Source organism: Meleagris gallopavo, chromosome 6 (genome assembly GCF_000146605.3).
Source record: "Meleagris gallopavo isolate NT-WF06-2002-E0010 breed Aviagen turkey brand Nicholas breeding stock chromosome 6, Turkey_5.1, whole genome shotgun sequence".
NCBI classification, from domain to species: Eukaryota; Metazoa; Chordata; class Aves; order Galliformes; family Phasianidae; genus Meleagris; species Meleagris gallopavo.
This window is the reverse complement of record NC_015016.2, coordinates 46,011,349-46,024,202: the sequence shown is the minus strand read 5'-3', so window position 1 is coordinate 46,024,202 and position 12,854 is coordinate 46,011,349. Positions and strand designations below refer to the sequence as shown.

General features: G+C 41.7%; 1 protein-coding gene and 1 non-coding gene across 3 annotated transcripts in view; both read left to right on the top strand.

Moving 5' to 3' along the window:
- Nucleotides 1-343: 343 nt before the first annotated feature.
- NPSR1 (neuropeptide S receptor 1) overlaps nucleotides 344-12,854 on the top strand; it is a 61,156-nt gene continuing 48,645 nt past the window's right edge. For both annotated transcript variants that reach the window (XM_031553990.1, XM_031553989.1), the window contains exons 1-2: nucleotides 344-617; nucleotides 12,190-12,322. In XM_031553990.1, coding sequence (XP_031409850.1) covers nucleotides 471-617; nucleotides 12,190-12,322 — 280 coding nt within the window. In that variant the 5' untranslated portion in view covers nucleotides 344-470. The remainder of the gene's footprint in view (nucleotides 618-12,189; nucleotides 12,323-12,854) is intronic.
- TRNAM-CAU lies at nucleotides 7,215-7,286 on the top strand. The gene has a single exon. It is a non-coding gene; the product is annotated as a tRNA-Met (tRNA).

The window sequence follows — 12,854 nt, the reverse complement described above, 5'->3', positions numbered from 1 at the left end:
ATAGCTGTGAAAACAGATCGAGTTCTGCTTAGGAGTGTATTGCTCTTGGGGCAGAGCAGCCCATGAGGCTGGACAAGTTCTGGATGTGCTAAATGCATGCTTGCTCTCCACACCTATGCTTTTACAGCCGTGGCAGCTGTGGATGCCTGGCAGGCTGAAATACACGTGGACACCTCTGCATGTGCTGACTTCTTACCAGCTGCTGGTCTTGCTGCTGAAAGAGCATGTGGATGTCTGTTGTCAGAGTTGTACTGAAGGAGAGCTCAAAGGGATGACTTTGCTTGTGTTTTTTTTTTTTCCTTCACTTTGCTTTTTTTCTTATCACTCAGCTGTACTGAAGCCTGATGCCTCTGGTAGCCAGTGGTGGAGCAGTGAGAAGCTGGTATTGCTGCTGTGCTTTTACAGGAGAAGCTTGGCTGCATTAACTCCTAGGAAAACAAGAGCCCAGGCAGCTGGAGCAGAGCCTGGCAATGGAGGTTGGCCCCACAGCAGCCAGCAGCAGCTCCCCGGCTGGCACCGGCTGGCTGGATGTCACTTTTGTCACCTGCACTGACACCGTGACTTTCACCGAAGTGCTGGAGGAAGAGGAGTGGAAATCCTTTTACTACTCCTTTAAGGTACAGCTGGTGCATTGCTTTTCTCACAAGCTTTAGTGCATCTCAGTGCCTCTGCAAGCAGGCAGCTGGGATTATATATGTTTTATCCCAGATATAGGTGGCATTTGCCCTGCGAAGACATCTGACAGTATATGTGAGGCATTTACTGGAAAACAAGGAGTTGCAGGTTTTGGAGTTCAGACTTGCAGATCTTAGCAATCGTATCCCCTTATGAGAGGGGGTGGTAATGTTTTTCTAAAAGTGGCATTGTAGTTATACGTGCATCTTTAATCAAAAGTGTGTTGTAGTTTAACACATCTTTTGTGTAATTTCTTATTAGCCATCTCTTGGCACAAGGAATTTCTTTTCAATTTTCCAGCTGCAACAAACATTGCACACAAGCAAGAGGGTTGTGTGTGTGTGTGTGTGTGTGTGTGCGCTTAAACAACAACAACAGGGATTAGCTCTAATTAGTTAATTGGCTTGGTTTTCTTTTAAACTTGTGAGGAGGGTGCAGGGTAATTGATAGAATGTAGCAGACAAACTATTCAGGATTGAAAGCCGTTGAATGATGTGAGAAGTGTATTCATTCATCTCCCCGAAACAAACATCACCCTCACAGTATGTGATTGTAGAGAGCAGATGAAAGAGGTGCTGAGTTACATCTTTGCTTCAGCTCTCCGTGTCTGTTGTCATTGCTCAGTTTTATGCTGCATGCCATGTGTTATGGTGCTGTAGTGGCACACTGTACAAGTTGTGCTCAAGTTACTAAAAGGAGTTACTACAAGAAGTACCCCGCCTTCCCTCCAGAGCTCAGAACCAAGCAGATCACTTCCAGATGGAAAGATGCAGGCACTCACATCATATGGCAATCTGTTGGAAATCAGGGGATGTATTCAGATGCAATTTTGACTTCCAGGAGGTTGTTAGTACTCTGATACATTGCCCCTGGAGTCAGTGGAATTCTAACAGGGATTCACCTCTTCTATGGAAAAAGTTGATCTGTGGTCCTACAATTCATTAACTGGAGTTTCTTTTAACACAATACTCCTTTCTTCTTCTTTTTTTTTTCTCTCTCTCCATGTTAGACTCTTAAAAGGCTCTTCAGAAAGCAGAGAAGTGAGGAGCAAAACCTTTTTTCTTCTTATCTCCTCTTTTCTCTCCATACTTAGGGCTGTAAATCTGAACAATGTCATGGGAGCAGTATTTTATAATGGTAAAAGTGACAAATTAATTCCATGATTAGAAAGTCTCCAGGCAGAAAAACGCTTCTTAATAGGGCAGATTGAGTAAATTACAATAATTAGGATACTATGGATAGTCATGCGTGCTCGTCCATTGCTGAAGGAAACTCGATTCTATTAGCTGAGAGCTTCTCATTAGACTTGCACTCTGCTGCCTGATGTCTAGTTTTGGCAAATATAAGATGAACTTTGCAGGAGGTTCACTGATTTCACATCAATTACTGGCTGCTGATAGGCATGGAAATATTTTGACTCGGGAGACAAGTGACAGCTGGTGTTGCTGCTGTAGGAAAGGAGGAATAACGCACCTGCTGACACCTACTATGCAAGGCAGGGCTCTCTGCCAGCCATTTCAGCTCACAATGAGAGCTTCGTGCGTGGAAGGTGCTGACAGAGCTGCCTGTGCTTCACCATCCACACTCTGTGTGGTGGCCATGTCCATGTCTGTTTCAGCAAGGTGCCCAGGATCTCCTTTCTTTTCACAAGGCTCTGGTTTGGCAGCTAGAGAAATAGAAGGTCAGCTTGGAACAGGCTGAGTGGATTAAAAACCCATGTCATTTGAAATTGGTGCTCAAAATACAGCTACAAATGGGCTTTGGCCATTAATTGGGATTTTCAGACATGCTGTAGCTGTTGCTGACTGTAAAGAAGATCGACAAACGACCACCATGAAGGTGCAGGTTGACCCCTGTGTGGCCATGAAGCAGAAGTCTCAGGCTGGATGTGGGCTGTGCCTGTGGCTGTGGCATGGGGGAATTGCCACACTGTTGTACATCCAACACAAAACAAGCAAGTGTTCCTATTTCTCTTTGGGAAATACAGAGTTGTGTTATCTATCTTAAGAGATGTAATAGGAAAACATGATCTAAACCAGTAAATGGGGGTCAGGGAATGATGCTCATGCAGTAAATGGAACAGTTCCTACACAAATGACTTCTAACAGTTTTATCCACTGGTAGCTCTGTAGGGTGTCTCAAACACTGCTCAAACTATGGGATGAAAGGAGAATACTGTATTCTTCTTTTCCTCCCGTGCTTCAGAAGTACTACCTGTACCCACCCACTGATAATATCTAGGTTATAGTGTGGTGGCAATGTGACGAAAGTAAAATAATGTCACTCAGAGCATTTCAGTGCCAAAAAAAAGGTCCTATTATGGGCTGAGCTGTGAACGCTTCCCTACTCCCCATTTCAGAACAATTTGAATTTCTTTCCATTCCTCTTCAGAACATAACTAAAAGTCCCATGCTGATTCAGATTAAAAACATTTTGCCAGTTCAGTTAGACTTTTTTTCCCCTCCTTTTACTTTTTTGAGCTGGGAAAAGGAGCATTTCATCCACTTGGAGGAACATGCTCTTCCCTTCTGTTAGACGTTTTGATAGCTGCCTGGCCAGCTGCAAGATGAGACTTTACCCCCAGGTTTGCTGTAAGGCTGCTTCCATGTGCAATGGGCTCAAAGCTGTTGAGCATCTTTTTGGCAGGACCAGGTGTGTCATGTAGTTTATGAGATGAGCCAGAGCTTTCTGTGGTAAAGACAGCAGCTTGTCCCCGCCTGCAGGTTCTGTGATCACAGAATGGCTTGCATTGAAGGGGATGCTAAAGATCTAGTTCCAACCTCCAAATGGCAAAGTATTGCTGAAAGCTGAGCCTGTGCCTCTGCCTGAGGCCTTTATATGAGGCATGCTGGTAGCTCACCGTCGGGAACCACAAATGCAAGGAATTCTATTGTCTGTGCTGGCATCAAATTCATAACAGATGTGCAAATTGGTATTAATCACAGCTCCAACCTCCCAGGCCAATGGAAAGCTCATTACATCCCTTTACAATCTCCTCCACATGCATTTAGTCTCTGTGTAAGAAGACTCTCTGTGTGTCAAATGCCCTTTGCTGAATACAGTGAGCTGTAGAAGACAGAGATTATCAGAATGCCTGTGGCTTTCCTCTATTTTCAGAGTCCCTCAGCTCTGCCTACCTGACTCATGGGGACCTGAGACATAAGTGCTATCCAGAAGCCCTCCTAGAGAGCCTGGGGAGAAGCCAAAATCTCAGAATAGGTTCATCAAGCTGAGTAAGGAGTCCCTGTGGCCAACAAGGCTAGAATCTTTGTGAAGGCTGGAAGATGCACCTCCCTTTGCACAGCTCCAAAGCTTAGAAAGACTCCAGTAGGACTCGATTCTTATGTATGACATGGCTGTTTGACAATGGGATGTTCTACTTTGATGCAGTAATGTAAAGGTAAGAGCACTCAAATACTGAAAAGTCCCAGACATCCTTCCTTCTTTGGCAGGAATGACAGGTGGTGTTCCCCGCCTTAGAATCATGGAATCATAGAATTGCTCAGGTTGGAAAAGACCTCAAAGATCATCAAGTCCAACCACAACCTTACTGTCCTACCCTAACTCTAACAACCCTCTGCACCACCCTGAGCACCACATCCAGGGATGGTGACTCAACCACCTCCCTACCACCATCTAGTTGCACTTTCTCATTTTGTTTTCTGAGCCTTTATCTGTGCAGCAGCACAGAATTTTGTTGCTCTCCCTCAGGTGTCTTTGGGAATCCCTGTCCCATGCTGCAAGGTGGAAACCCCAACAACAGGACTATATGTTGATGTCTTCCTTACTCCAGCTCCATCAGTCCTGGTCCCTGTGCTGTGCAGCGTCACCCCAGCAGTGGTAGTGAAGGATAAGAGCTGTTAGGAAAAATACTGTGCACATTAAATCCATTATAAATGATTATTTATGAATAGTTAAGATTCCCAGTTTGTTTGCTTTTATTTATTTTTTTTTTCCCAGGAAGAACTGTGTACCTGTGGCTATGGTGTCCTCCAACACCATAGCACTGCCAGTACCTGCATGTTGTAGCCTAGCTAGTTCAGATATTAAACAGGACTGTAGAGCCATGCTAGTGTAAGCACAAATACAAAACCACGTGCTTCTCATCTATGGAGTATAATCTTCATTTAAGTCAGTATCTGTGTCTCTATCATTTCAGCCAAATGCAGGAGTCTCTTTATCTCCTGAAAAGCATTTGCCTTTACTATTGCTCATTCTGATTTTCAGGCAGACTGCACAGAGCATCCCATCCCTGAATACATAACAGAAAATATTAATGGGTGCTGTCAAATTTCTGGAGTAATCTCTGCAAATGCAATCATACGTTTTAGGAAAATGAGCAAACCAAATAATTCATAAGTGACTTCGCTATCTTTCATTGGAGTGAGAGGACGAGAATTAAGTCTACGCAAATACAGTGTCAAGAACTCCTGAACGCAGGCACTGCAGCATGCTGTAAGGAGTGCTGCTAGAGCTGAGCTGCTGTGCTGAGGAGGCAATTGCTGCTCACCTTGTGAAACAAAGCTGCAGTGTTCTTGGGTGGGCTGGCTTCATCTACTAGCTTAAATGCAGCGCAGAAGGGAGCTGGCTTGGTAACAGCCAAGCATGTGAAAGCTGTGAGCCAATGAATTCAAGCAGTTTTACACCAGCGTTCCTCACACCTCTGACTCTGTTGTCCATGTGACCCCCAGGTAGAGTTTGTGTCTGTCTGCATCTCCTGTATAAATATGCTTAAAATGTCTCTAGTCTATGAACTGTTTTAATTTCACAGATTGGGCACATTTAATCATCTTACCCTTTTCTGTGATTAAGAAGGAACAGTTTCACAGCTTATAATAGGCCTTTCAAAATCATACAATTATGTATGGGCTATTGAATGACCTAATATTATCTCTTCCTGTTGAAATTATTCTAGGAAAAATAGATACATAATGAAAAATACATAATTCTTGATGACATCAAAATTAAGAAAATCTGTTTAACTCCTTCTTTGGAAGCTTCTATGATATATTTGTTGAAAAAAACAGCCAACTCTGAAATAACTCAATAGAATCATAGAATTATAGAATGGCTTGGGTTGAAAGGGACCTCAAGGATCACCAGGTTCCAGCCCTCCTGCTGTAGGCAGGATTGCCAACTGCTAGATCAAAAACTAGGTTGCCCACCATCCAACCTGGTCTTGATCACCTCCAGAAATAGGGCATGTGCAACTTTTCTGGGCAACCCTGTTTCAGCACCTCACCACCCTCTCTGTGAATTGCTTCCCCATGACATCTAATCTAAACTTTCCCTCCTTTGGTTTAAAAGCATTTGCCCTTGTCCTATCACAGTCTGTCCTATATGTCCCAGTTGGTCACTATCTGAATAGAACTGTCCCTGTTTATTATCCATTTACCAAAGCATGACAAAATGGTGAATGTGAACTATCTGCCAGTAAAACTGAATTCTTACCGTTTGTTATTAACTTTAAATCTTCCCCATCTACCCCAGTCACATCTACGTTCATTAAATGCTGCCCACTGAAGTGACCCTGCCTCAGCCATGATGGTAAAGTGAGAGCTAAAAAATATATTTTTAAAAACTGAGGATTCACAAAAAAAGGTCAATAGAGCATGGCTATATTTTCAGAAGAGGTGAAAATAATCTTACTAACATAATTACTCCTTTCCATCGGAAAATATTCTGATCTAGTGAATAGTTTTCCTTGCAACAGAAATGTAGAAAATATTTTAGATTTTCCTCTATGGAAAACATTAGCATTCACAGACTATAAGTGCAATACCATCCAGATACAAACTCATGCAAAACTACTTCCTAAGTTTGGCAGAATAGAAAACATGATCTTAGGTCCCCTTCCAGCCATGCTGGAATGAAGATGCATGGAGATGTGACTGTTGCCAGAATCTCTGACGTGTGGTGAATGCCTCATGTGACAGTAGATGCCAGAATATCCCACAGCCATGTGCTGGGAGGCTAACACAGCCATCCTGTGAGAAATCATCTCAGTAAAGCGGCCACTGTGCAGGAGATGGGAAAACTATCGGGCATGACAAATGCATCTGCTGAATTCGAAGCTCATGCTTGACTCAGAGGGGCGTGAGATGCTTTCTTTGTTAAGCTTGCTTGGGGATATTGGTGTTTGAAGAGTAACCGCCTAATTAATAGTCAAGGTCCATAGCAGTCAGAGCTGTGTTTTAGCTCCAGGGCTTAAATGGGAAATCAGTGGTTCAAGAGAGACCTGAGGCTGAGCTAGTATTCATGCAGTGTGAATTGGGCTCAATCCAGGCCAAGTTACCAAAAAATTCAACTCTTAAAGGGCTTTGCTGCCTTCCTATCAAATTCAACTGCAATGGAAGAACCTTTAAATAAAAAATATAAAACTTAGCTTTGAAATAATTATTTTCTCAGTCTTTGCTACCTCATCATAAGTTTTCTTAGAGTTTTCTGATGTCAATCAAATTGCATTCCAAAAATTTTGAATGTCTTGTGTATAATAACAACTTCTCATTTTTGCCTTGGTAGATGGAAAGCATTTAAGAAGCAGAGTGGCGCAGCGGAAGCGTGCTGGGCCCATAACCCAGAGGTCGATGGATCGAAACCATCCTCTGCTAGTAGGTTTTTTTTGCATGGGAGGTTTAGGTTGGATATCAGGAGACACTTCTTTACTGAAAGGGTTGTTAAGCACTGGAGTAGGCTCCCCAGGGAGGTGGTTGAGTCACCATTCTTGGATGTGTTTACAAACCATTTGGATGTGGTGCTCAGGGACATGATTTAGCAGAGGGTTATTAGGGTAGTATGGTTAGGTTGTGGTTGGACTTGATGATCTTCAAGGTCTTTTCCAACTTGAGCAATTCTTTGATTCTATGATTCCAAGGCATAATTTTATTATACGAATGGCCAGTATAATTTCTGCTAGTTGTGACAGCTAGATCATAAGAGTTCACTTATCTTTCAGTTCTTTAATGTGTTTCTTTCTTCTGAAACATAGTTCATCTGCAAATGAATCAAGAGTGATCCAACAATATTTTTGTGGCTTTTCCCCTCCCCACATATTCATTTGAAGTAGCAGGTAGTTTGTATTAATCATCTGAACTTTCACAATCAGATGCTTAACATCTAATGTATGAAGCTTACTTCTAGCCTAAAAATCCCCACTGTTATCTCTCTCTTGATAAAATTATTGGCGCCTTTCATTTTGTCCTCTGACAGTGAGACCTGCTAGCTACTACTAAATATATATAATGCACCTATGGCTTATCATCAAACAGATTTCTGTGTTTTTTTTTTTTTCTCAATCCAAATCGTGGTGGAAGATATACGGATGTTTCCTATTGGCACTTCAACCAAGTTTGTTCTTTTTCATATGTTAAATCACAGAATCAGAGAATGCCTGTGATTGGAAAGGACTTTGTTTCAAATATAAAGCACAGTACACCTCATGCTAGACTTATTGCAGCCTGTGAATTCAGAAATTTTGTTAGAGAGACAAAATAACAAGCCACTTCTGCAAGCAAAGAAAAATGTATGCCGTTTTCAGACAGCTTTCTTGACTTACATTTCACCCATGAGGAGACTTGCTTCATTGGCTAAAGCTGGATTTAATCTTAAAGCAAATTAGCAAAACATGAATATGTGCTCCAGATGTCAAGCACTTCCATGCTTCAAACAGCAGTCTTGTGGAATAGAAGCATAAGCAATGGTAATCGTCAAGCCAAGGAAATCTTCTTGACTTTGATTTGTCCTATAACCTTATTTAGGTCACTAGCATTTTTAATTTTCCTAATATAAAAGAACTGCTGTATGACACTAGTCTCGCTCATGATGTTCTTCTGTAATGTAGTTAGTATACCAATTGCAAAAGCAGCCCTTGCAGAAAGCTTCTACACAAGGAGATGTTGTTATCTTTTTATCCAGTTGTCTGTGTAAGATGTTATTAAACAGTGATTCTCCTTTCTTCTTATAAATCACTTTGCTGAACGTTGCTACAAAACAACGATTTCTGCTTGATGAACATGACGTGAAATGAAACACATCCATTTTTAAGCATGCACACTGTGATGTATAAAACAGAATTCTGGACAATGCAGCTGAAGTGAAGTTCAGGGATCAATCAGCTGTATCTCAAATCTAAGGCTTATTTTCACAGATGGAGATTTCATTGACTCAATCAATCTATACAGGTATTTTGTAAATGAAAATTTTTAAATAGCCATCCTGAATTCTATGCTGAAATTTTGGTTCACTGATTTTAGGCCAATCTGCAGTGGATCAGAAGAATATTTTATTCCTTTTTTTTATTATTATTCCTACAGCCTTATCATGTCTTCAAAGGTAAGCTCATTTATTCCTGGAGTCTGTTGTTTGTGAGATCGAGCAATTTAAATAATTCACTCTTTTTGCTCAGCTGTATCCTCTGAACTGCTCTCAACTCCATACCCTATGCCTCTCTTGAAGTGCAGTGTCCCAGAGTGGACATAGTATAGCAGCTGGGTTCAGTGGAGCAGAGACATGCAACACGTGTTGGTCTCACGGCAGTTACGGTTGTTTTCATTGTAGAACTAGAGAATATCCCAAGTTAGAAGGGATCCGTAAGAATCATCAAGTCCAACCCTTGACTCCACAGAGGACCACCCAAAATTCAAACCTTATGTCTGGGAGTGTTGTCCCCATGCTTCTTGCCCTGTAGTTCCTTCTCCACCTTTGTAGCCGCCCTTAGATTGCAGTGCCCAAACATTCACCCAGTGCTGGAGGTGAGGCCAACTATTCCACTTGCAGGGAACCTTCGCCTGCTGTGTGTTGGGGGTGATGTTTTGAAGGCTCACCCAGCCTGGTATCATTACAACTACTGCACCATACGGTCCTGTGCTGCTCCTTTATTTAATGGAATCCTGTTTTTAAAAGTGTGCATTTCCAGTTCATCAAGAACGTTTTGAATTCCAGTCATAGCTTCTATGAAGGCCTTTATCATGATGAGCATCCTATTAATACCTACAGAAGTTTTCATTCTGCAAGCTAATTCAGACTGATAGAGGCTGCAGTGATTTAAGCTGCCTATTAATGTAGTTCCTTAATCCCCAAGAATGAGATCTTTTTCTCTGCTCTCTGAACAGCAGCTACCACAAATGGATGAATAGAAACTTTGTCTATACGCTTTTGTCTACAGTCTTTCAAACTTAGCTCTCCTTACTCAGCTTTTGCACCTTTTTTGTAATTTTTGTAGATTGGTTTAATTGTACGTTTCTGTACAGCTTAAAGCACTCATTTTAACTTGGCAAGAGGACTGACAATGTGTGCTTACCCCTGTGTGGGGAGGAAGCACCCCCCTAACACAGGCTTGGCTGACACTGAGGTTTTTCTTATGCAGGAATTGCAAAAAGATTTGTGTCAGAGCCTTGTTCTGTTGTTAGCCTTATCATTACAATACAGGAATGCAGAATTTCTTTTTCAAAAATGCTCTCCCAATTTTATATCAGAGAAAATGGAACCAAGTCATGTCCCTAATTTTTTTAACATATGAAAGATTTTTTCTGAAATGGAAAAGACAAGCCAATCCCTTAGGAGAACCAATTGATTTCAAGAACAAACGTGATATGAAATCTTACTTTTTCCCCCCCGCTTTATTTATCTTCCAAAAAGATGCCTCCTTCCAATCCCTGTACAAAAAAAAGTGTCCCCATAAGCATAATTTTACCATGTCTCTGCCAAATGTTGCAAAGGGAATTTGCTTCCAAGAGATTCTTAGATTTTAAAACATATTTGTTTGGTGTTTGTTTGCTTGTTTTGTTTTGTTTGTTTGTTTGTTGTCTAAAATTTAAGCACCCAGCCCACACTGGTTGTTTTGTATAGGTGATTCTATAATCAGTGGAGACAGACATCCCAGGGTGGGTGAAATGAATGATGACTCATGTCTGAGATATTACCATTATCTAGACTACAAAGACCATTCAGAGTAGCTGTCTCTCTTTAGAGCTTTAAAGTTAGATGAGGTGACCCAAATGACAGATTAAACTACCAGAAGTTATCGTGCTGGGAAAAATGAACCCATCTAAACACAGCATTCATCGTGTGCTTAAACTAATCCCTGGGCTCAGGCATGGAGCACAGCCTGAAACTGCTCAAAAAGCAAGTGGGTCCTACCTCTTCTGCACAGCCACATAGGTCATGAAGTCTCATTGCTACCAGACTAAAGCAGAGCTGGTTCTACTCCTCAGTAGAAAAGGAACTATGCATGCTGGCTGTCGATTCTGCTGAGCCACGTGGGTATTTTTTTTCTCCCCTTGGCTGTAATAACAACATGTGTATTATCACAGAATCACAGAATCACGGAATGGCCAGGGTTGGAATGGACCCCAAGGATCATGAATCTCCAACCCCCCTGCCACATGCAGGGCCACCAACCTCCACATTTAATACTAGTGATACTTATCACTACTGGATACTTCAGCACTTCTTAATTCTGCATTTCTGTGTTTCTCTGTCGTATGCCCTTCAACGTCTTGCTGTGAAAAATGCTGTCTGTTCTGCTTGTCTTTGCAGAAGAGCAGCAGAATTGTTTTCCTCCTTGCCATACGTGCATTATGCAAGCTAGGTTTTCTAAGTTTGCAGAAATGCTGAATATTTTCTCCAGGCTGACCCCATGCTCTGCAGACTCAGTGCTTCTCAGGCATCATAGCTGGTTGGCTGATGTAAAGAAACTGAATTTTGCAGTCCCACATGGCTAGGAGAAAACTACAGAATAGCACTGAAAAATAACTAACCTGTATTTAGAGAAGACAAACAACGTTTCGGTAGGCCATAAAGGAGGGAGCAAATTGTGTGTGCACTCACATGATGCGAACAAATGTGTGTGTGTATGCCCTTAGTCTTGCAGTCAGAGGATCATAATGCTTCCAGAGTGCTTTTCTTATTTTTCTTTTCTTTGTACACACTACCACTAGGGGACGTTTTGTCATCATGTATTGCGTGCTGCACAGTTTTACTTTTCCTTACAGTGGGTCGTGCTTACCTTTCCATCTTGCTACACATCTAGATCATGGAGTGGGTGTCTGAATTTCATAGGGTTTGTGGATGACCCATACTCAATGGGCCTGGAAAGGAGAGAAGTATTTATTTCCCCCATTTCTCCAAAGGAGCGTGTCTATCAGTATTCCTTGCAAAGCGTGGCAGTTGGTTATTTCACAGCTTGTTGTAGCAACAAGAGAAAGCTGATGGCTGCCTCTCATTTTAGTGTCCAGTGCTGAACACAGGCATTGATAGCAGTTTTGTGAATATAGCAGTAATATACTGGCACTGCAAATCAAACTGGAAGGGACATCACTGGTGATGATGCACATGAGGTATTTTCTGAAAGAACAAGAATATCTTTTAGTCTGTATAATTAAAAATCAATTGTCAAAACTTACATTCCACTCCTTTTTGCATTCTCATCTCGTTTGTCCTGTATTAACTGACTGGCTTAACCCAAATCACTATCCACTCACCTGCCTACATCATTTTTTTGTCTTTCCAATGCAGACAGAGCAGCTGGTGACTCTTTGGATCCTCTTTATTGTTACTATTGCTGGAAATGCCATCGTGCTCTTCTCTACATGGAGAAGGAAGCGGAAATCTCGAATGACCTTCTTTGTTACACAGCTGGCAATCACAGGTAGTGTTTGGGAGGGAAAGGGGCATTTAAGCTTTACAGGAATCAGTATGAAAATGACAAGAAGATTTTGCATAAACAAGGAAATGAAAGTTGAATGGTGAAGAATTCAGTTGCCACCCAACTTGCAGCTGCAGCTTGTCGTAAGACAGATGGATGGGTGCTTATCTTAGGGCTCAGTCTGCCTTTGATCTCAAAAGATGTTGCTAGATGTAGTAGTGTCTGTGTCAGTTGCAGCAGCTGCAACTCATTGTTTTCACTGAATCTTATCTCCCAGTCTGAATTAGCATCCACATTTCCCAAAAGTTATGTTCCCAGCTGTTGTCATAGAACTGTTTAGATTAAAATAGTTCAAGATGAATCTCTAGTGTTTTTCTGCTAAAATCCTTCCTAAAGTACTTCATTACAGTGTTGCTTCATCAATTACACGCTTGCATTGAAGAGTGAAAATAACTTCCTGTGGTCTGGTTTAACCAAGTAAAGGAGATATAAAAATGTAAATGTAGAGAGGAATGTATCCGGGGATTTGTGTGGG